The sequence below is a fragment of the Cherax quadricarinatus genome, chromosome 83 (genome assembly GCF_038502225.1).
Source record: "Cherax quadricarinatus isolate ZL_2023a chromosome 83, ASM3850222v1, whole genome shotgun sequence".
NCBI lineage: Eukaryota > Metazoa > Arthropoda > Malacostraca > Decapoda > Parastacidae > Cherax > Cherax quadricarinatus.
In genome coordinates this window covers 9,431,481-9,455,887 of record NC_091374.1, presented here as the reverse complement: position 1 = coordinate 9,455,887, position 24,407 = coordinate 9,431,481, and the positions used below count along the sequence as shown (strand labels likewise).

Genomic DNA, 24,407 nt, shown 5'->3' with positions numbered 1-24,407 from the left:
AGTGCAGTATATGTAATGTGTGTGACAATATCACACAATAAAAAACTTTAGCTATACAAACATATGGAAGCATTCTTCCTTTGTATTTAAGTAAACTGCTCCTTACTGTAAGCAATTTGCATTACAGGAAATTTTTCAATTCTGTTTCATGAAATTCACTGTTGCAACAAAACATTCCTAGAAAAAACTTTTTTTTCCTTTCACAGAACTTTATTGGCTTCTTCTAGTGCAGAAAATTTTCCATTCCTGCATTCACAGTGAGCAAACCGTAGCAAACAATTATAAGCATCAGCTGTTAAAGTAGCACAAATTTCAAACACACTTGTAGGCAGTAACAAACCACGATGTTTTTTTTCTCTTAAAACTTACATAATTCTTTGCAATTTCCTTCAATAATACTTTTTAGAGACGTAAACATTCCATGATAAATAGCCACAATTCTTATGATTTTCTACAATTTCCTTTAATTTTAGTTCTCACAGACCCACTTAAAAACATTTTCTCTAAGATTTTCACCATAATTTTTTCAAAAGCCCATCATTGAGAATCCAAGTCTTCTTCAAGTAACGTATAATCAAAACTTGGAACACATTTTGAGCAGATTTAGATGCGTTAATATTCCCTGAAAAGTAAATATTAAGAAAAGCCTGCAATAAAAAAATATAAATATCATTAAGCAACTACAACAGCATGCTGCAACCACTAATAAAATCTCTCAATGAAGATATTTTAATATATCTGAGAATTTACTCCATATTTATATTCCTTTATGTCCTATGAAAATATTTAACACTGGTAATCTTTATATAAGTTAACTTTGATACTGCATAAAATTTACTTTACATTATGAGTTTGAAATAGCAAGATTTTACCTACCACACTATCACAGACATTTATCACAGATATTTACATTACTGTTAACTAAATAACATCCATAAATAAGTTAAAAATAAATTTTGCCTACAGATATACAGTATTATACTGTATATTTAGAAATTTCCAGAGCTAACTCAAGAATTAAAAATTTCCAGAGCAAACTCAAAAATAAATTTTGAAACCATCATAATTTCCCAGCAACTATGCTCAGATTGCATTACTTCGTGCAAGCTAAAGCTATCATATAATTTCTTTTAACCACACACTATGACAACTGTTCAACTACAATTCAGTCAGCAACAACTATTTTAATGAAGTTTGTAGTCACCACAGCAAGCCTGGAATCAGATATACAGCCCAGACCTCTCCACACCAAGTTGAGCCAGTGCAGCAGCAGGAGCAACGAGATGTGTGCGTTACCTGCATCCCAGGCAGACTGAAATGATCATCGCCTCAGCTTCACTCTGTTGCCAGTTCCCCCAGCGGCACGCCCTTTGGATTTGTCACGTCTCTTGTGTCTACTGCCGCTGCTGCTTCCATGAGTGTTGCCAGATTTACTGTCTTCCCAAGATGTCTTAGCAGGCCCAAGTCGAAGATGGACAGACAAGCGTTGGGAAGCCTTTCCTTCATCGCCTTGAGCAGAAATGTAACGTTACATTTAATGAATGCCTTTAAACTGTCATTCTTATTCCTTTGCAGTCCAATTTTTTCCTAAATTAAAACAAATTTTAAATATTGCACAACTTAATTTTTAGAAGTTTTCAAAGGCTATGTTTGACTTACTCTGGGTCTCTGGGACATTGCCTGATGTGACTTGTCGATCTTCACCAGATCCTACAGTCACCAGCAAAGGCTTTCCTTCTGTGATATAAAAAAAAACCCTGTGTTAATGTAAAGCAAATATCACTCAGTCCCCCCCCCCTCTTTTTTAATCCAGTAATACAGTGTCATTGTGTATGTCCATGCTCTTCTTTGTACAGTGTTTTAAAATCTATCAATACAAAACAAGGTACAGTGGTACCCGAATTTTGGCTATAATTCATTCTGAGTGCCATTACTGAACGAATTTGTTCCCATAAGGAATACTGTAAATTAGATTAGTCCGTTTCAGACCCCCAAAAATACACTTACAAAAGCACTTACAAAAATACACTTACATAATTGTTCGAGTTGGGAGCTGTTCGAAATTCAAGGTACCACTGCATTTACCATACAACTGTATCTGTTCTTTTTCACAGATATTTGTACAGTAATGTAATAAACAATTATAATGCCATTCATTGAAGACTGCATGAAAACCCCAAACAGATATCCATATAGCATATACAATCTTTAAATGAAAATTAAAGTAATAAGAGAATTTAAAGTGGATGATATACTTAAATGCCACGAATGCAGAAAGAACTCAATGTAAGATGCAGTTATCAAATTACATCAAGTAAATGTGAATAACACTGAACAATGACAGATTTATTAGTCAGGTGAAAGTATGTGTTTTAAACTAATGAATGCATATAGGGTGATTTCAAATCTAAACTCAGAACTAATCCAATAACTAAGTTAAAGAAAATGTGGAAATAGATTTCTCATGTACATATTTAGATGTAGTAGGTTTGTAGACAGCAACCACCTAGGGAGGTACTACTGTCAAATGCATGTGAAACAGAAACCTGTAATTGTTTTACACAATGGTAGGATTGCTGGTTTTCTTTTCCTTCTGTCTTATGAACACACAAGAAAATAGGTCACACTACATATGCATGTTCAGTACACGTATATGTATACACATCTGAATTTTCCTCATCTTCTAAATAGTTCTTCTTATCTATTTCCTTTCATCTCCATGGGGAAGTGGAACAGAATTCTTCCTCTGTAAGCCATGTGTGTCGTAAGAGGTGACTAAAATGCCAGGAGCAAGGGGCTCGTAACCCCTTCTGCTGTACAGCAGGGCCCCGCTTTACGGCGTTTCACTTTACGGCATTCCGCTAATACGGTCATTTCAAATTATGACCAAAACTCGCTATACGGCTCCCCCCACCTAACTTTCTAATACAGTCACCGCGCCCCACCCTGTTTGTTTACATTCTTCGTGAGCTCAGTAAGCACTAAGTCTCTCCATTTTGTCTGGAAACTCCAAAATTTCAAATGTTTTTAAAAGTTATTTCATATTTTATATATACTCTGATAATTATACTTATGTATACCTGTACTTAAATAAACTTACATACTGTGCTGGCATGCAGGTACACATTAAAATCAGTAAGAGTGTCTTATGTCTCCAGACTTCATATTAGTAATGCTAATAATAATCATCGAGTCTCATTTAAATGTCGTATATTACGTTAAATACACATTTTCATTAATCCATCTATGATATTTTTTCAAAATTATATAATAAACATGATACATAACATAAAAAGATGATAAATACACCCCACAATAGAATAAATAAACATAAATATGAGATGTGGTAGCAGACGACTTGCACAAGTGACGCCATATTAGAAATGATAATACGTAATAATAATAATAATCACCGAGTCTCATTAAATGTTGTATATTACGTTAATATACACATTTTCATTAATCCATCCGTGATATTTTTTTCAAAATTATATAATAAACACGATACATAACATAAAAAGATGATAAATACACCCCACAATAGAATAAATAAACATAAATATGAGATGTGGTAGCCAGATAACTTGTACAAGTGACGCCAAGAATAACATTTTCTCTAATCTAACATAAGAGAAAATGTGTTACTGGGGGTAACTGTAGAAAATTATTCCTTTCGTATGTAAGTTTATTCAGGTATACACAAATACAGTTACATAGATTATCATACATAACATATGTGTAGAGAACCTAGGATAACCCAAAAAAGTCAGAGTGACTTATTTCCATTGTCTTCACTCAGAGCATCATTTCTTCTCAAAATGATGTTACATGAGAATGGGAGTGTTCTTCTTTATTTATTCTACCGTATCAATGTAGAGACAACCTGTACACAATGTAACTTGTACACAAACCAGACGTGTACACTGTTTACATAACTTACCTTCGCCTGGTTTGTTTACATAACTCTGCGCCTGTCCTCTCTCATGCACTCACTCATTCTCTCTCTCATTTCTTCATTTTATCTCATTTACTTACTCCTGACCCTACATTAAGACTACAAATATTTTAAGGTAAGTAATGAGTGAACTGTATATACATTTTATCGCTCTGGGATGCTTAAATGTAATAGAATATTATGTGTGGGGGGGTTGGCCTGGTATGGTAGCCCAGCTGACTACCATACATACCACACTTGATTTTTTACAATAAATACTACTCATCTCACCCTATATTTTAAGGTAAGTAATGAGTGAACTGTATATACATTTTATCGCTCTGGGATGCTTAAATATCATAGAATAGTATGTGTGGGTGGGGTGGCCTGGCTGACTACCATACATACCACACTTGATTTCTTACAATAAATACTACTTGTCTCACCCTAGATTAAGACTATAAATATTTTAAGGTAAGTAATGAGTGCACTATGTGTGTATTGTACTTTTTTATTGTTTTTTGATGCCTGGTTCTATTGCTAACTTAATATATGTTAGTGTAAACATGTTATCTAGTGTTTGTATGCATTTGTAAGTGGAAAAAAAGGGTGTTCCACTTTACGGCGGTAGCCTGGAACCTAACCAGCCATATAAGTGGGGCCCTACTGTATATATTATTAAATTTGAAAGGAGAAACTTTTGTTTTTCCTTTTGGGCCACCCTGCCTCGGTGGGATATGGCTGGTTTGTTGAAAAAAACAACTTTATAAAGCTGGGATGTTTGAATGTGCATGGATGTAGTACAGATAATAATAAAGACAAAATTTCCAGTGTTATAATTTTAAAGAAGCTGGATGTCCTTGCTCTAAGCAAAACAAAACTCAAGGGAGTAGGGGAGTTTCAGTTGGGAGAAATAAATGAGACAGTTAGAGCTAAGGAAGGGGTATCAATAATGCTGAAGGATCAGTTATGGAAGGAGACGAGGGAATTTAAATGCATAAATTCAAGGATTACGTGGATTAAAATAAGGGTCGAGTGCAAAAAGTGGCTTATAATAAGTATTTATGCACCTGGAAAAATGAGGAGCATAGAGAGGGGAGATTTGGGGAAATGTTAAGTGTGTGTTTGGGAATTTTTGACCCAAGTGAGAGAGTAGTTGTGGTGGGGAACAGGAATGCTAAAGTTGGTGAAATGGTTATAGAGGGTGTGGTAGGTAAGTCTGGGGTACAAGGTGTAAATGATAATAGGGGCCTTTGATTGAACTTTGTACAGAAAGAGGTTTAGTAATAGGTAATACACATTTTAAGAAAAAAAAAAAAAGGAAAAATAAGTGTACAAAATATAATACAGTAGAGCATAATGACAGTAGTTTGTTGTACAGTGGACCCCCGCATACCGTTGGCATCACATACCGTTTATTCCGCATACCGCTCACTTTAATCGCAAAAATTTTGCCTCGCATACTGCTCAAAAACCCGCTCGCCGCTGTTCGTCCGAGACGCGTCCAATGTGCGCCTTAGCCAGCCTCACATGTTCCGCCGGTGGCATTGTTTACCAGCCAGCCTCCGCGGTAGCATCCAAGCATACAATCGTAACATTTCGTATTATTACAGTGTTTTTGGTGATTTTATCTGGAAAATAAGTGACCATGGACCCCAAGAAAGCTTCTAGTGCCAACCCTACAGCAATAAGGGTGAGAATTACTATAGAGATGAAGAAAAAGATCATTGATAAGTACGAAAGTGGAGTGCGTGTCTCCGAGCTGGCCAGGTTGTATAATAAACCCCAATCAACCATCGCTACTATTGGTGGTACAGCTGCTGCTGCTGCTGCTGCTGTAGCATCGTCTGCTGCTGCTGCTGCTGCTGTAGCATCGTCTGCTGCTGCTGTAGCACTGTTGTTGGTGTGGCTTATTGAGAATATACCAAGAAACAATTAACCCCAGAGGATTTGCCACCCAGGATAATCCAAAAAAGTCAGTGTCATCGAAGACTGTCTAACTTATTTCCATTGGGGTCCTTAATCTTGTCTCCCAGGATGCAACCCACACCAGTCGACTAACACCCAGGTGAACAGGGAAAAATGCCTGGAACTAGTGCTCATATTGGTGAATTTAAAGCCAGCAAAGGTTGGTTTGAGAGATTTAAGAATCGTAGTGGCATACACAGTGTGATAAGGCCTGTTCTGGAAGAAAATGCCAAACAGGACCTACAGTACTCAGGAGGAAAAGGCACTCCCAGGACACAGTGTCTCATCAGTCATTGCTGCATCTTCAATAAAGGTAAGTGTCATTTATTCTTCATTTAGTAGACTAGTACATGCACAATATATACTGTGCATGTACTACTCTACTACTGTGCATGTATCCTTCTCTTTGTGTATAGGAAAATGTATATTTCATGTGGTAAAAAATTTTTTTTCATACTTTTGGGTGTCTTGCACGGATTAATTTGATTTCCATTATTTCTTATGGGGAAAATTCATTCGCATACCGATTATTTCGCATACCAATGAGCCCTCTTGCACGGATTAAAATCGGTATGCGGGGGTCCACTGTACTATGTATTGGTAGATAAAAGACTGATGGGTAGACTTCAAGAAGTGCATATTTATAGAGGGGCCACAGATATACCAGATAATTTTTTATTTGTAGTTACAGTGAGAGTAAAAGGTTGATGGTACATAAGGAGAATGGTATCAGCAAAGTAAGAGAGAGGTGAATGTTTATAAACTAAAGGAGGAGGCAGTTAGGGTAAGATATAAATAACTACTGGAAGAAAAATGGGCTAGTGAAAATACAGGCAATCAGGCTGAAGAGATATGAGATAGATTTAAGAATGTAGTGTTAAGAGTGTTCAACAAAAGTGTGTGGCTACAGGAAAGTGGGTGGGGGGAGGGAAGATGAACAATTGGTGGAATGATGACGTAGAGAGAGTAGTAAGAGAGAAAAGTTAACATATGAGAGGTTTTTACAAAGTAGAAGTGATGCAAGGAGAGTGGTGAAGTTTTGGAGTGAGATTAATAAGTTAAGAAAGCCTAGGGAATGAATGGATTTGAGAGTTAAAAATAGATGAGGAGAGTTAGTAGATGGAGAGTTGGAAGAATTGGGAAGATGGAGGGAATATTTTGAGGAACTGTTATATGTTGATGAAGATAAGGAAGCTGTGATTTTGGGCATTGAGCAGGGAGGTATAACATCTTGTAGGAGTGAGGAACAGCCAGTTGCAAGGGTGGGGGAGGTGGGTGAGGCAGCTGGTAGAATGAAAGGGGGGAAAAGTAGCTGGGATTGGTGGGATAAAGACAATAATGTTAAAAGCAGATGGGGACATAGCTTTGAAATGGTTGGTGATTTTATTTAACAAATGTATGGAAGAGGGGAAGGTACCTAGGGATTGGCAGAGAGCATGCATAGCTCCTATACATAAAGGCAAAAGGGACAAAAGAATGTAAAAATTATAGGGGAATAAGCCTGTTGAGTATACCTGGTAACGTATATCGTTGAGTTATTACTAAAAGAATTAAGAGTAAGATGGAGAGCAGGATTGCAGATGAACAAGGAGACTTTAAGAAGGGTAGGGGGTGTGTAGACCAAGTATTTACAGTGAAGCATATAGGTGAACAGTATTTAGATAAGGGTAAAGAGGTTTTCATTGAATTTATGGATTTAGAAAAGGCATATGATAGGGTGGATAGGAGAGCAATGTGGCAGATGTTGCAAATGTATGGAATAAGTGGTAGGTTACTGAAAGCAGTTAAAGAGTTTTTACAAGGATAGTGAGGCTCAGGTTAGAGTATGTAGGAGAGAGGGAGATTATTTCCCAGCAAGAGTAGGCCTTAGACAGGGATGTGTGATGTTACCATGGTTGTTCAATATATTTATAGACAGAGCTGTAAAAGTGAATGCTCAGGTGTGGATTTAAGATATTAAAAATCTAACACAAAGTGGGAGTTGTCACAGTGGCTTTTTGCTGATGACACTGTGCTTTTGGGAGATTCTGAAGAGAAGTTGCAGAGGCTGGTGAACAAGTTTGGTAGGGTATGTAAAAGAAGGAAATTAAAAGTGAACGCAGGAAAGAGCAAAGTAATGAGGATAAAAAAAAATTTAGGTAATGAAAGACAGAGACAATTTAAATTGTATATCAGATTGGAGGGGGCCGAGAAAAACTAATTTTGGGTGTGATTTACAGGGCCCCAGATAGGGAGTGCAGTAAACTTCTATGGGACGAAATTCGTAAGGCATCTACATACGAAAATGTTGTGCTAATGGGAGATTTCAACTATAGACAGAGACTGGAGCAATTTGACAGGAAATTTAGAGTCAGGTGACTTTCTTGAGATGGATTGTTTTTTAAAACAGTTTGTGACAGAGCCAACTGGGGAAATAACCTCCTTGACTTGGTTCTTGCCAGTAGGGAAACACTAATTAATAATCTTGAGGTTAATGATGAGCTTGGGGAAAGTGATCACAAATCACTCAGTTTTAATATATCATGGAATTCCCCTAATAATGGCAATCAAGTCTCCGTCCCTGACTTTCGCTTGGCTGATTTCATAGGACTGAAAAATTACTTAGGTGGGCTGAACTGGAATGACCTGACTAAGGGTCAGGTAGGTGGTGATGGTTGCCGATATGATGCTTTCCAGGGCATAGTTCTAGCTGCTCAGTCAAATTATGTTCCAAATAGGGAAATCAGATCAAACAAAAATGATCCTAAATGGATGAACAATAGATTAAAAAGGAGAGGCATATATAGGCAAATCAAAAGAGGAGAGGGGCAATTGAGAAATCGATATATTCAGTTAAAGAGAGAAATAAAAAAGGGAATTAGAAAAGCAAAAAGAGATTATGAGGTTAAAGTTGCAAGAGAATCGAAGACTAACCCAAAAGGATTCTTTCAGGTATACAGAAGTAAGATCAGGGACAAGATAGGCCCACTCAAAAGTTCCTCGGGTCAGCTCACTGACAGTGATAAGGAAATGTGTAGAATTTTTAACACATACTTCCTCTCAGTTTTTACACAGGAGGATACCAGCGATATTCCAGTAATGATAAATTATGTAGAACAGGACGATAATAAACTGTGTACTATTAGGGTCACAAGTGACATGGTCCTTAGGCAAATAGATAAATTAAAACCTAACAAATCCCCAGGCCCTGATGAACTGTATGCAAGGGTTCTAAAGGAATGTAAAGAGGAGCTTAGCACACCTTTGGCTAATCTTTTCAACATATCACTACAAACTGGCATGGTGCCAGATAAGTGGAAAATGGCAAATGTGATACCTATTTTCAAAACAGGTGACAGGTCCTTACCTTCGAACTATAGACCAATAAGCCTAACCTCCATAGTGGGAAAATTTATGGAATCGATAATTGCCGAGGCAGTTCGTAGCCACCTTGAAAAGCATAAATTAATCAACGAATCTCAGCATGGTTTTACAAAGGGGCGTTCCTGCCTTACGAATTTATTAACTTTTTTCACTAAGGTATTTGAGGAGGTAGATCATGGTAATGAATATGATATTGTGTATATGGACTTCAGTAAGGCTTTTGACAGGGTCCCACATCAGAGACTATTGAGGAAAATTAAAGCACATGGAATAGGAGGAGAAATTTTTTCCTGGATAGAGGCATGGTTGACAAATGTGGATCACTGAGGAGTCTGTGGAGACAAAGACCATTATCCAAGGAAGCAAAGAGGGGAATGTATTAAAAAACAATTGTGCCAATACTCTTATATGGGTGTGAAGCATGGGTGGTGAATGTTGCAACAAGGAGAAGGCCGGAGGCAGTGGAAATGTTGTGTTTGAGGATAATGTGCAGTGTGAATATAATGCAGAGAATCTATAGCTTGGAGCTTAGAAGTAGGTTCAGGGTTCCCAAAAGTATTATCCAGAGGGCTTAGGAAAGGTTGCTGAGGTGGTTTGGACATTTAGAGGACGGAACAAAGTAGAATGACTTGGAGGACATATAACCAGCATTCAAGGAGGTGGGAAGTACAGTGCCTGCACTTTGAAGGAGGGGTGTTGATATGTTGCAATTTTTTTTAACTAGTGTAGGCATGCCTCTGGCAAGACAGTGATGGAGTGAATGATGATGAAAGTGTTTCTTCTTTTTCTGGTCACCTTGCCTTGGTGGAAAATGGCCAATGTGTTAAAAAAAATATAAATTACAGTATTGCTGACAAGTTGGTGACACTTGAAAAGCATGCATGTACATGCATCAATTATGCCAATGTGATTGATATTTTAATAAAACTTACCTGAAAAAATGTGTACTATTTTTTTCAAAATGCCCATTATTTTGAGTACTGCTGATGAACTAGCAACAGCATGCACATAGTACATCTATTGTGCAATTGTGTAATGTGCTGGGGTCACCAAGAGTATAACTGAGGGTGTTGAGGTGATTTGCAGATAGTCATCAATTAAAAAAAAAAGTATTTGTCTCAGCAGGGGCTTTGGCCCCCCTTGTTACCCCTTCCCCTGTGGCTATGCCACTGTCAGTAGGTGGGTCATATATTGAACTAAGAGATAAAAACCCACCATGTTGCTTTTTCCGTCTGGTGTCTGCTTGTCTGTTCTTGCTTCCTATCATGGGCTTTGTTGGATCTTCTTTATCTTTCCTCCTCCGTTTAATTTCTCTCTCAGTTACATTTAACTTGCTTTCACTTCTTCCACCACCACCAGGTGCATCCACTTTCCGCTTCAGCATATGTCTCAGATCTGTCGAGTCAATATTGTCCTTTTTGCCTGAAACTACAACAAAACAACTAATTAAATCTAAGTCAGATATAATTCCTGGAAAACTCTTTCATTTAATTGCTTAACTGTGTCCACTGTACTAGTATGTAGGTGATGTCTGTATGACATACTAGTACACACACAATTTTTCATGCCTTCACATATGCCACCTGCCAATATTTCTGACCTCAGTATAACTGAGTCTCCTGGAACTGCTTTGTGCCTTTGAAAAAATCTAAGACCAGATGGATCTAGATAGTGCATCATGGGTAACACTGCTTAGCTAGCTTAGGTAAACAATGAAACCAGAACCTGCTGTACCACCACCAGCTTCCCTAACAGCAAATAAGGTGTGGAACTGGTAGAAAGCCTTATTCAATAATGATACTAACAGTGGTATTCAGCCAAAACACACAGGATAACCCATTATAGTCAAACAATGTGATTTATTTCCAAGTTACAATTGTAATGTCATAAGATTTCCTTGCAAATATACGTGTTACAGTTGTCCTGAAAGTACACAGGTGCTGGCACAGAAATTACATTGTTTATGTAACCCAGAATATTCCCTCAAACCTAAATGCAGTATATGCCACAATAATTACCATAACCTAGAATAAACCAATATGATCAATCAGTATGACTTATTTCCATGTTTTGAGGAGTATTACACCTTGAAATAACTTTAATGTCATAAGTATTCCATAAATAGAAGGTCCCCACTTATACAGCAGGTTAGGTTCCGGGCTACTGCTGTAAAGTGAAACAGTCTTTTTTCACTTTCCAATGCATATACAGTAGACCGTTATATTACACGGTAGTGAGGATAGTGAGGCTCAAGTTAGAGTATGTAGGAAAGAGGGAGATAATTTCCCAGTAAAAGTAGGCTTTAGACAAGGATGTGTGATGTCACTGTGGTTGTTCAATATACAGTGGACCCCAGGTTAACGATATTTTTTCATTCCAGAAGTATGTTCAGGTGCCAGTACTGACCGAATTTGTTCCCATAAGGAATATTGTGAAGTAGATTAGTCCATTTCAGACCCCCAAACATACACGTACAAACGCACTAACATAAATACACTTACATAATTGGTAGCATTGGGAGGTGATCGTTAAGCAGGGGTCCACTGTATTTATAGATGGGGTTGTAAGAGAAATAAATGCGAGGGTCTTGGCAAGAGGTGTGGAGTTAAAAGATAAAGAATCACACATAAAGTGGGAGTTGTCACAGTTGCTCTTTGCTGATGACACTGTGCTCTTGGGTGATTCTGAAGAGAAGTTGCAGAGGTTGGTGGATGAATTTGGTAGGGTATGTAAAAGAAGAAAATTGAAAGTGAATACAGGAAAGAGTAAGGTTATGAGGATAACAAAAAGATTAGGTGATGAAAGATTGGATACCAGATTGGAGGGAGAGAGTATGGAGGAGGTGAATGTATTCAGATATTTGGGAGTGGACGTGTCAGCAGATGGGTCTATGAAAGATGAGGTGAATCATAGAACTGATGAGGGGAAAAGGGTGAGCGGTGCACTTAGGAGTCTGTGGAGACAAAGAACTTTGTCCTTGGAAGCAAAGAGGAGAATGTATGAGAGAATAGTTTTACCAACGCTCCTGTATGGGTGTGAAGCATGGGTGATGAATGTTGCAGCGAGGAGAAAGCTGGAGGCAGTGGAGATGTCATGTCTGAGGGCAATGTGTGGTGTGAATATAATGCAGAGAATTCGTAGTTTGGAAATTAGGAGGAGGTGCAGAATTACCAAAACTGTTGTCCAGAGGGCTGAGGAAGGGTTGTTGAGGTGGTTCGGACATGTAGAGAGAATGGAGCGAAACAGAGTGACTTCAAGAGTGTATCAGTCTGTAGTGGAAGGAAGGCGGTGTAGGGGTCGGCCTAGTTAAGGTTGGAGGGAGGGGGTAAAGGAGGTTTTGTGTGCGAGGGGCTTGGACTTCCAGCGGGTATGCGTGAGCATGTTTGATAGGAGTGAATGGAGACAAATGGTTTTTAATACTTGACGTGCTGTTGGAGTGTGAGCAAAGTAACATTTATGAAGGGATTCAAGGAAACCGGCAGGCTGGACTTGAGTCCTGGAGATGGGAAGTACAGTGCCTGCACTCTGAAGGAGGGGTGTTAATGGTGCAGTTTAAAAACTGTAGTGTAAAGCACCCTTCTGGCAAGACAATGATGGAGTGAATGATGGTGAAAGTTTTTCTTTTTCGGGCCACCCTGCCTTGGTGGGAATCGGCCAGTGTGTTAATAAAAAAAAAAAAAATTATGTTCCTGAAAATGCCATGTTAGGTAAAATCCATGTTAGATAAACTGAAGAACTTCTGGGAAAAATAGGGTTACATTCCTCGGAGCCCCCCACAAAAAAAAATTTTTTTTTTAGATCTCCAGATCTTACAAAAATAAAAGTGAATATGTAATTGTAGTTCATTGTTGTGATGTATTATGTTGTGTTTACTGCTTAAGACTACAAATGCAACAAAAATAATAGTATTTCTTACCTTAAATTGTGGATGCTGGTGTTTGTGGATGATTGTGAAGAGAGTGGAGAATTATGCTGTGGCCCTACTGGGCTGAGGTGGATGGTATTAGTTCTGGTACTGAAGTTGATGGTTGTACTGGAGTGTGCATAAATTTTGTAACGGATTTCTCTTCTATTTTACCCCGCAATATATTATACAACTTTAAGTCAGTCAGTAAATCAGTCAGCCAGTCTGTAACTCAGTCAGGTCAGTCAGTCAGTAAATCAGTCAAGTTAGTCAGTCAGTCAGTCAGTTATTTATCACAAACTCTTATATTTACCTCATTCTTTTTAATTGCACAGTGATGCTTTATTACAGCCACAGGCTATATCTTGTCTAATACCTCTATTTTCTTCGTTAACTCTAAGACCTACACACTTATACCTTTTCCTGCCACTTTCAGCAACACTGGTATGCATACTGGGTGCCATGACTGCTTGGCAGATACAAGATACGCTAATTAAAAGATCAAAACACAATTCACAAACACGGCTAGCTCCTAAGACAGAATGGAACTGAACACGTATTCACGAAGGCTGGGATGGTGGTGGCGGGAGTGTTGGGAGTGGCAGGGGATGGTGGGAGGTCTTCCCCTCTGACCCACAACAAGGCAGCAGCTTGAGCTGGGGAAATTTTTTCCATGCCCGCAAACAGAACCATGTAAAGTTAATTTTACAGTGTTGTATAAAATTGTGCTGCACTTTTTTAATAGTGCAATAACCATAATGTGGCAAATAAATCTGTGTAATATAATGGTCTACTGTGAAAGCCTTATAACATGTATATACTATCATATATTAAGTGAGCAATAGAGCTAGGCCTAAAATATGCATATACAGTACACACATTAATTACCTTAAAATATTTTTGTCGTTAGCACATACAGTGCTAGTCATGGCATTATGTTGGGTGAGTGCTCTGGCATAATGCCGTGACAAAAATCAAAGGCCTACCACACAGAGGGGTCTTTTTTCGTCATTGCATTATGCCGGGTAGCAGCTGTTAACATGACGTCACGACCTGCTGCCACACTTCACAGTGACTCCTCAGTGCTCATGTGGCTGCCGTGGTGAGAGGAAGTGTTTCTCCAAACCTTCAAGAATTTGTGAGTCTTCCTACATGGCTGAGAGATGTGATTAAGCGTAAAGGACACATCACCAAGTACATTAAAACCTAAGTGTGTAAATACATATACATTATAAACTTTCATGGTATGTGTGTGTGTTTTGGTACGTGCATGGGGAAGGGGCGGCATAATGCCATGACTAGCACTGTAGTGAGTGGTGAATATATTTATTGTAGAAAGTCTGAATAAATGAAAAATGAGTATAACTAAAAACTGTAGACAGCCTGTACTGTCTGCGCAGACAGCCCCTACTGTCTGCCAGCTTAGTTCATATTTCGCGCCATGCTGGTGCTGCCACCTAGAGGCCTTGCCACTTCAGTATGCCCAGACATGCCTCCACCTCACTCACACAGCGACCTAGCAGGAAGACACAAGTACTCCCAGCTCTCTCTCGTGGGATGGCCCTGCCCGGGCCATGGGCACACACACACAAGCCTGTGTAACCCACCTACGACTTAACAATAAAGTAAGAAGCCTCCGAAGAAGTATATCATTAATCACCCACTTGCAGCACCTACTAAACAAGCCCGTTATAAATGGTGGCAGCGGTGTTATATGTTTTTATTTTGTTCTGTGCCCTGTTCCTACGAGAGAGAGACAGAGTTTCTTTTACTACCAGTATTGTCGCGTCGGGACGACGCGCGGTAGGTGGCCGAGCGTATGTAGACAGCCTGTACTGTCTGTGCAGACAGCCCCTGCTGTCTGCCAGCTTAGTTCATATTTCGCACCATGCTGGTGCTGCCACCTAGAGGCCTTGCCACTTCAGTATGCCCAGACATGCCTCCACCTCACTCACACAGCGACCTAGCAGGAAGACACAAGTACTCCCAGCTCTCTCTCGTGGGATGGCCCTGCCCGGGCCATGGGCACACACACACAAGCCTGTGTAACCCACCTACAACTTAACAATAAAGTAAGAAGCCTCCGAAGAAGTATATCATTAACCACCCGCTTGCAGCACCTACCAAACAAGCCCGTTATAAAACTGCTGCATTAGCAAAATGCTACAAAACAAAGTGCTGTAAGTGGGTCTCCCCTGTACATAGTGTTACAAGACCAAAGCAGAAAAAAAAAGCTTATTTGCACTAATTTATACTGCATATTCCAAGCGGAACAATGCTGGACTATGCATTTGCCTATGTTTGAAGTACTAAAACAACATAAAACACATCTAATACCATTAAAAAACTAGTGTACACAAACATTAAAAACAATAAAAAGTTGGAAAAAAAAAAAAAAAATCATAATTTGACATAAAAAAATTGCAAAATGTAAAAATCGATGGCACATTTATGTCTGTTGATTGTAACTTCAACTCTATGCATCTTTTATCAGCCTAAACACTATTCTATATTTAGAGGTCGACACCTGTGAAGAGACAAATTTCTCAATGATGTATGTTGACTATCTGCAAATTCAGATCAGCACTACATTTTGTAGTAAGCTTGTTTACCATTTATAAACCTCGGTTCTTAATATGTTGTACTCAGTGAGTTGTATGTTGAGAACTCGAGACATAGCCCCTGGTCTGCCTGCTAGACTTGTTTGATTGTCATTACTGATTTCTGGCCTATTTGGCCTTGTTTACTCTTAAAACTGTGTATTGTGTGCTTCAGCCTCTGCCCTAAATTATTCCACTTTTCAACCATGCTGATATTAAAGAAATACAGCCACTCCTCACTTAGCGATGTACAGTACAGTGGATCCCTGCTTAACGATCACCTCCCAATGCGACCAATTATGTAAGTGTATTTATGTAAGTGCGTTTGTACGTGTATGTTTGGGGGTCTGAAATGGACTAATCTACTTCACAATATTCCTTATGGGAACAAATTCGGTCAGTACTGGCACCTGAACATACTTCTGGAATGAAAAAATATCGTTAACCGGGGGTCCACTGTACTTGTTTACCGATGACTCGGACTTATGACCAGCTCTCCAACCAGTATGCATACCTAAATAATGTATATTAGAGCTGATTTTTTCTATTCTGTTTCTATTATACTGTATAAACATTTAAAAATATACTAAAATTGTTATAATGGTGCAAAGGCGACATTAAAACAATATCAAAGATGGGTGACACAAACCCACTACCATTAAAGTATGCTCCTTGCTTAGCGAAGAATTCGTTTATCAATGTGGTCTTAGGAACGGAACCCCATCATTAAGTGAGGAGAGGCTGTACTGCACTTCCTTAAATCATTATGGCTCATTTGTATTTTCAACTTCCAGCTGTGTTCCTTTGATCTCAATCCACTTTACTCAAACAGTCTGTTCCTATCTGCTATATCAATTCCTTTTAAGATTTTTTATGTAATTATCAAGTCCTCCTTTGTCTTTGTCTTCCCTAAGGCCATGAACCTTGCCTCATAGTGAATTCCTCTCAATTCTTACACTACTAGCCTGGCTGTAAACCTTTGGAGCATTTCAAGAATTTTCAAGTACATGTACGCATAAATGTAGAGACTGGATAATTATTATTAGTATATTTGGGCAAAGTGTTAAATTAACAGGGGTCAAACAGGGCCTGGGAAAAGAGAGGCAATCGAGTCTGATCCAAGGAAGGAGAGGAAAAGTCTAATTTTTAGGATAAAAGTCACTCAACAGCATTAGTCCTTTGAGGGTCGAGAGGCCCTCTCCGAGACTCATTCTCAGGGTCGGCCAAATTAACAAAAAAAAAAAAAAAAAAAAAAAAAAAAAAAAAAAAAAAAAAAAAAAAAAAAAAAAAAAAAAAAAAAAAAAAAAAAAGAACTCTTGTGAAAAGATAGAGAATCTTTTCCCGATCATAATGACACCAAAAGTTTGAAATTTGATGGAAAACTTACGGAATTATGCTCTTGCGAAGTTAGCGGTCTCGGCGATCTTTACGCATCGCCGATTTTGCCCACTTTGAAGCTCCATTTTCGGCCAATTCCACTGTACTAGTCGACAAAAAACATGAATATTTCACTAGAACTCCATTTTTTCTATCGAATGAGTGCAAGAAACCACCCATTTATCAATTTCAACTATCTAGTACAGTGGTCAGAATTTAGCAATTTTGCCAATTTCCGAATTGGGTCCAGAATAAACAAGCAAGACATTCCTGGCACTAAAATGACATTTCCTCTGTTCATTAGTCACGTCTCAAGGCCCCTCTTATATTCTTTTGCTTTCCACTTTGAATTTTTATTCTCACAAAAAATAGAAGATTTACTGTTATGCAGACTACTGCATTAGTGTAAAAAATGGTATAAATAATATTGGCGCACTTGCAAAAGAATATTAGACTCACCAGTTGACGTGTATTCGACGCTTGGCATGATTTGTTTACTTTTGAACTTTGGTAAAAATCGAACATTTCTGCTAATTTGAGCTCAATTTCAAGGTACTTTTCATTGTAAAACTAGTCAAAATGATCTCAATTTCTGTAATATGTCTTCCATTCTATAAAGTGAGACCAAGAAAACTAGAATACAACAATAAATATCATACAAAAATACAGTGCAAAGTCGCTGTTTTATTCCAAAAAAACGGTCATTTTTTTTCTCATTATGCACTGTGTGCTGCAGGATTTTTTTTTATAATGTGCACACTGACCACATAGACCCATTCTTTCATATGTAGAACTACCAGCTTTCTCCCACTAGATTTGAGGGTGCTAGAATTTAGGCATACTAGTACGTCAAAAACCCTGGGTCGTAAGCCGTACTAGTACGGCCGAAACCCTCAAAGGGTTAAGGAACCACTCTTGAGAAGGGCAGATATTGTTAAATAATAACAAAACTTCAAAATTATATTTCAGAACAAATTTCACAGGGAAGAATGACATCGGTAGAATAATGAGGAGGTGCGGGATTACCAAAACTGTTGTCCAGAGGGCTGAGGAAGGGTTGTTGAGGTGGTTTGGACATGTAGAGAGAATGGAGCGAAACAGAATGACTTCAAGAGTGTATCAGTCTGTAGTGGAAGGAAGGCGGGGTAGGGATCGGCCTAGGAAAGGTTGGAGGGAGGGGGTAAAGGAGGTTTTGTGTGCGAGGGGCTTGGACTTCCAGCAGGCATGCGTGAGCGTGTTTGATAGGAGTGAATGGAGACAAATGGTTTTTAATACTTGACGTGCTGTTGGAGTGTGAGCAAAGTAACATTTATGAAGGGGTTCAGGGAAACCGGCAGGCCGGACTTGAGTCCTGGAGATGGGAAGTACAGTGCCTGCACTCTGAAGGAGGGGTATTAATGTTGCAGTTTAAAAACTGTAGTGTAAAGCACCCTTCTGGCAAGACAGTGATGGAGTGAATGATGGTGAGTTTTTCTTTTTCGGGCCACCCTGCCTTGGTGGGAATCGGCCAGTGTGATAATAATAATAAACATTAGATACTAGAATTAGTACAATAATTACCATGAATACAAGACAAAAGGAAGTCTTGAGAACTACTCACCTTCTTTAGTGTTTTTTGTCACAGACGATTGTTTTTCTTCCTCTTCGCTATCACTTTCTATTTTCTTGTGCTTCTTTTTCTTCTTTTTGCTTTCTTTCTTCTTTTTCTTTTCCTTTTTCTTCTTCTTACTAGATTTGCTCTTTTCTGATGTATCATCATCCTCCTCCTCTTCATCCTTTGCCTTTTTCTTTTTCTTCTTCTTTTTTTTGTCAACAACTTCCTCCTTCGGCTTTTCTTCTTTTATTTTCTTTTCCTCTTCAACCTCCTTTGAAGGTTCAATTGATTTCAGCACAATTTTTCGATGTTCTTGAGAAGGCACGGGATTATTCGTTTCAAATTTCTTACGGCGAGCCTCTAGTTTCTCTTGCACCTGAGTTGATTTGTTGTCTGCTTTAACTGGCTGTTGCTTTATTTCTTCAGGGGAAACTTCTTCCTTGATCTTCTTCTCTACATGCTCTCTTCCTTTATTTATAGTAGCATCTTCTGTCTTTATATCTAGTTTGACTTTCTTAGCTGGATTTTCATTAATACTGCCTGTTGGAGACAGAGAGCGATCACGTACGCCATGCCCTTGTTTTTCCGGAGTAACTGGCTCAAGCCATGGGCTACCATTACGCCCTTGTCTTTCTGGGAACTGCTCCTGCAAAGAATTTGAATCCAGTTTTTCTACCCGAGAGTCATTTTTGGTATCTCTCTTTTCCCAGCTGGCAGTAGTGACATTCCTCAAATGACCCCCTGGACTTCTTGATCGTTGCTGGCTAGCAGCAGCTTCAGATCTAGGTAGCAGCTGTCTTCGATTTCGGAAAGAGGGACTCTGAAGCTTGTTTCCTCTACCTCCTCGGCCTCGACCTGATGCATTGCCTCCCCTCACATTGCGAGATCTACCTGGAGATCTATTTCGAAGAGGAGATTTTTGTCTGTTATCTGTTTTCCTTGGTGATTCTAGCCGCCGATCCTTTCTATCATGCTGACCTTGACTTCCTGATTCATCTCTATTTCTGTCTCTCACATCTTCAGGCTGTTTTTCATTTCGCCTTCTATCACCCTGGAATGGAGAATGACTCCTTGGCAACTGCAATCGCTGTTTGTGTGGAGCACCAGCTTGAATACGATGCCCTGCTGGAGGAGGGCTGTTCCCGAGAAGAGGGCGTCTTTGAGGCAGTTGGTTAGGACCACTACGATTTGGTGGCGGTTGTCTTTCATGGGTAGGAAGGTGTGGGGAGCCTTGTCTTCGTGTTTGCAGTGGTACTTTATTCTCTTGATACAGGGCATGCGGTCCTCTTAATGTCTTTTGTCCATCCCTTGGCCCTGGTCGTGGAGAAATCTTCTTAGCTACAGGCATAGGAGGAGTTCTTGGCCCTCGCCTGTTCTGTGGCACTGTGGGAATTCGCCCTCTAGGTGACATAGGCCCCCCTCTTCCAGCATGTGGAAATGCTTGCGATCTAACAGAGAATGGAGAACTTGATCGTGACCTTTCTCTAATTCGAGTCAATTGTCTGTTGGGTGATAACTGATGTCTTCTTTCATTTGGACCCTGAGGTGGTAATTCATTCTCAAATCGTCCAGGAGGTTCATGTCTCAGAGGTGATCTACCTCGATGAGCTGGAGGTGACACATGCCTGGGCCCATGGAAGCCCTGCCCTCGGCCAGGGGGTATCAACATCCCCTGTCCTCTACCATGAGGCATCAACATCCCCTGTCCTTGTCGGCCATGACCAGGCGCATTATACGGTTGCCCTCTGCCTGCTGCAAAAATATGTTCGGGATGTGGAAAAATTGGGGGCCCTGGGCGATCTCTCTGCTGGTAATGACCTTCCCATGGACTATCAGGTAGTAATCGATGGGGTGAAAACTGATCCCTTAACTCTCGCCTTCCTGGATGCTGCCAAACAGGTTCATCAGGAGGTCTTGGGACAGGTTCATTAAATTCCACGAAATGTTGAGGTGGCTGAAGGCCATTTACAGGTATATGAGGTGGTCTGTTAATAGGATAAAGACCAAATTCAGGTGGGAAATCATGAGGTCTTCCACCACCTACCACTGTACTACCATCTTGAGGAGAAAATCTTTCATTATGAACTATACTGTCAATAGGTCTTACAAAGCCTGGTCTATGGAATGAACCTCTAGGAGACCCACTTTCCACTGAGGACCTATCCACCATTGCTGAGGTCATGCCTCCTAACCTGCCATGTGGTGATAGACTTCTGGAATTAGCAACATACGGACTAACAGATCTTCTGAAAGCACCAGGACTTCTTGATCTCTTTGCCCTAGGCCCCCAATCTCGTCTGATACCAGGACTAGGTGACCTATCAACAGAACTATGGCTTCTCATAGGTAAGGCAGCACTCCTCCTGTTAAATGGGGGACTATGTGAATTTAACTTCCTTTCAACAGCTGGGCTTCTGGAAAACCTTGGCAATCTATGGCCAGGACTATGGGATTTGTGTGAGGAAGGCGAGGTCCTGTGAATTCGTCTAGGAGATGGACTTCTAGCAACACGATGAGGTGACATGTTTCTCGATCTCACAGAAGGAAGAGGACTTTTTGAAAGGCGTCGAGGGACTGGGCTCCTTGAAGTTATGTGACCAGGACTTCTTGAAATCCGCCGTGGTAGTGGACTTCTTGAAATTCGTCGTGGTGGAGGACTTCTTGAAAGACGATGTGAAGGAGGAGTTCTTGAAAACCTTCTCAAAGGTGAGTTTCTTAAGGGCCGACGAGGCTTTGGGCTTCTTGAAAACCGTCGAAGTGGACTCCGGGACAGCCGTCGTGGCTGAGGACTTCTAGAAAAGTGTCTTGGTGGAGGACTTCTTGAAAGTCTTCTGTGGAGTGGACTTTGTGAAGGTCGGTGGGAAAGTGGACTCCTCGAATGCCTTTGTCGATGAGGGCTCTTTGAAATACGTAAGGGTGGAGGGCTTCTGGAGAGTTTACGTGGTGGAGGGCTCCTGGAAAGTCTTCGTGGGGGAGGGCTCCTGGAGAGGTTCCGTGGCAAAGGACTCCTGGAATGTTTCTGTGGTGGAGGAGTCCTAGAGTGTTTGCGCGAAAAAGGACTTCTTGACAATTTTCGTGGCGGTGGCGTTCTAGAATGTTTTCGTGGCACAGGACTTCTGGAGAGTCGCCTAGGTGGAGGGCTCCTGGAAGTTCTATGTGGTGGAGAGTTTCTTGAATCTCTACGAGGAGGTGGACTCCTTGTGACACGACGAAGTGGAGGACTTCTTGATCCCCTACGAGGTAGGGGACTCCTGGTGACTCGACAAGGTAATGGACTTCTCGAGCTTCTGTGAGGAGGTGGGCTTCTTGAACTTCGCCGTAATAAGGGACTTCGCCTTGGTAACAAGCTTCTTGACCTTCTTTTAGGACATGGGCTTTTACTTCTTGCTCTTTGTGGGCTTTTACCTCTACCTGATAAAGGACTTTTTAGCCTTCCTTTAATTGGGCTCCTGGATAGTCTGTGAGGGGAGGAACCTCTCAAAGGTATCCTTGAGTTTGGACTTCTAGAGCTTCTTCTTGGAAAAGGGCTTCTAGAGCTTCTTCTTGGTAGAGGGCTTCTAGAACTTTTTCTCGGAAGAGGACTCCTTGAACTTCGTCTAAAGATTGGACTCCTAGAATTTCTCCTGGGCAATGGACTCCTGGAGGTTCTTCTAGGAGGTGGACTTCTGGAACTTCTTCTAGGTAGTGGGCTCCTGGAACTTCTTCTAGGCAGTGGGCTCCTGGAACTTCTTCTAGGGGGTGGACTCCTGGTGGCTCTTCTAGGGGGTGGACTCCTGGAGGCTCTTCTAGGATGTGGACTCCTGGAGCCTCTTCTAGGTGGGGGACTCCTGGAGTTTCTTCTAGGAGGTGGGCTCCTAGAACTTCTTCTGGTATATGGACTCCGAGAGTTTCTTCTTGGGACAGGACTCCTAGAAATTCTTCTTGGAAAGGGACTCCTTGACCGTAACCCAGGACTCTGTGATGTCTGCTGGGGACTTCTTACTTTAGGCCAAGGAAGTGGACTTCTGGATCTTCTTGGAGGTGGACTTCTTGATTTTGAGTGAGTGGGCAGACCTCTGGAGCTGCCCTGAGGAACTGGACTCCTCAAACTTGTTCTAGGTGGAGGGCTCCTAGATCCTTGACGATGCACTGGGCTACGTGCTTTGGAATTAGGAGATGCCCATGATCTGTTATTTGGAGGACTTGTTGATATTCTCCGTACTGCTTGGCGTGGGGAGACTTGAGCACTGGCATATTTCTTTGGAGGTGGACTAACTGATACTCTTCTAACTGGAGCAGATACTTTATGAGTGGAGGGGATATTATGGGTGGCAGAGGTTTGTGCAGGAGGGGATTTAGACATCAGGCCCTTGCCAGAATGTTGCCTTTGTCGAGTGCCACTTGTAACTTGCGGACCAGACTTCTTATCCCCAAGTGATGAATCTCTCTTGGTTTCTTTAGATACTTTCCGTGTATCTATAGAACTATTATCACTTTCTGAATCCGAGCCACTAGAACTTCCAGAGCTGCTGCCACTACTGCTGCCACTGGTGTCACTGCTACTATCACTGCTGTCAGATTCACTGTCTTCACTATCACTCTCGCTATCTGATCCTTGCATACGACGCCATCTTGCACTCATTTTTTCTTTTGGTTTAGTATTTGGTTCTGGAGGAGCTTTCTCCACATACTTATCTTGTGGAAGTGCAAGTTGTGGAGTTGGGGGTCTAACCATATTAGAAGATTGTAAGGATTTATCCACATAACCTCTCCCACGTCCTCTCCCTCGTCCACGATTGAAACCACGGTTACCCCGCCATCCACGATTCTGTCCATAGTAAAAATTCCTCTCTTGATAAAAGTTTCTGTCCTGTCCCATGTGGTGATGAGGGGGATTGAAGTTTCTATTGTAATTCTGAGCTCCAACGACAGGAATAATTGTTATATTGCTGGTATGGTGATTCCTTTCAAGCTCCTGCAGAAGAAAGCATATAAAATTTAAATATGGAGGAAAATTTATACAGGATAAAAGAATCAATTTTAGGAAGAATCAATCCAAGGTGCCATGCTAGTTCACATCAACCCTCTCCACGCTTCCATGTCAACGTGTAATAACAACTAGACTATAAGGCAAGATACAGTAATAATTTATGCCCAGTAGAATATATTAAAAAATAATCAAATCTGGAGGTCTCTGTAAACACAATTTAGAAAGTTCCATAAATTGCCACAAGGGGGTTATAAAGCCCAAAACCAATACTGAAAACTATACATGATGCCAATACACATGTGCTAAGCTTTCAACAATTCACTGTGATATTACTGTAAACAAATGGCCTTCTAAATTTTTAAAACAGAGTACAGTACATGTATAATAATAAAGTGTAACTTTAAACACTTGGATACAGTTCTTGCCAGGCAAAGTAGTTCATATATTTGATTTAGAAGGAATGAGAAAAATACTGTATTTTCTGTCATGTAAGATCCACTGAAACATTAGGTGCACCCTAATTGTAGAAAGTTTTTTTCTTATGAGAAACAATCTTGTAGTGTAGGTACATGACACACATGTACACGTTGACCATCACTAACCCGGTAATCAGTAATCCGGTTCCATCAGTAATCCAGTACTAATTTGGGCTAGAACAATTTCAAATTTCCAGGGTCACAACACCAACCTGCTGCTAC

General features: G+C 40.3%; 1 protein-coding gene across 3 annotated transcripts in view; it reads right to left on the bottom strand.

Moving 5' to 3' along the window:
* Nucleotides 1–24,407, bottom strand: part of LOC128702099 (serine/arginine repetitive matrix protein 2-like) — a 94,589-nt gene that overhangs the window by 40,372 nt on the left and 29,810 nt on the right. For 2 of the 3 annotated variants that reach the window (XM_070102811.1, XM_070102812.1), the window contains 4 exons: nucleotides 18,747–23,694; nucleotides 10,481–10,693; nucleotides 1,660–1,737; nucleotides 1,297–1,509 (listed from right to left, as the gene is read on the bottom strand). In XM_070102811.1, coding sequence (XP_069958912.1) covers nucleotides 1,322–1,509; nucleotides 1,660–1,737; nucleotides 10,481–10,693; nucleotides 18,747–23,694 — 5,427 coding nt within the window. In that variant the 3' untranslated portion in view covers nucleotides 1,297–1,321. Of the gene's footprint in view, nucleotides 1–1,296; nucleotides 1,510–1,659; nucleotides 1,738–10,480; nucleotides 10,694–17,156; nucleotides 17,253–18,746; nucleotides 23,695–24,407 lie in introns of those variants that run through there. The other variant, XM_070102813.1, reaches the window with a different exon arrangement.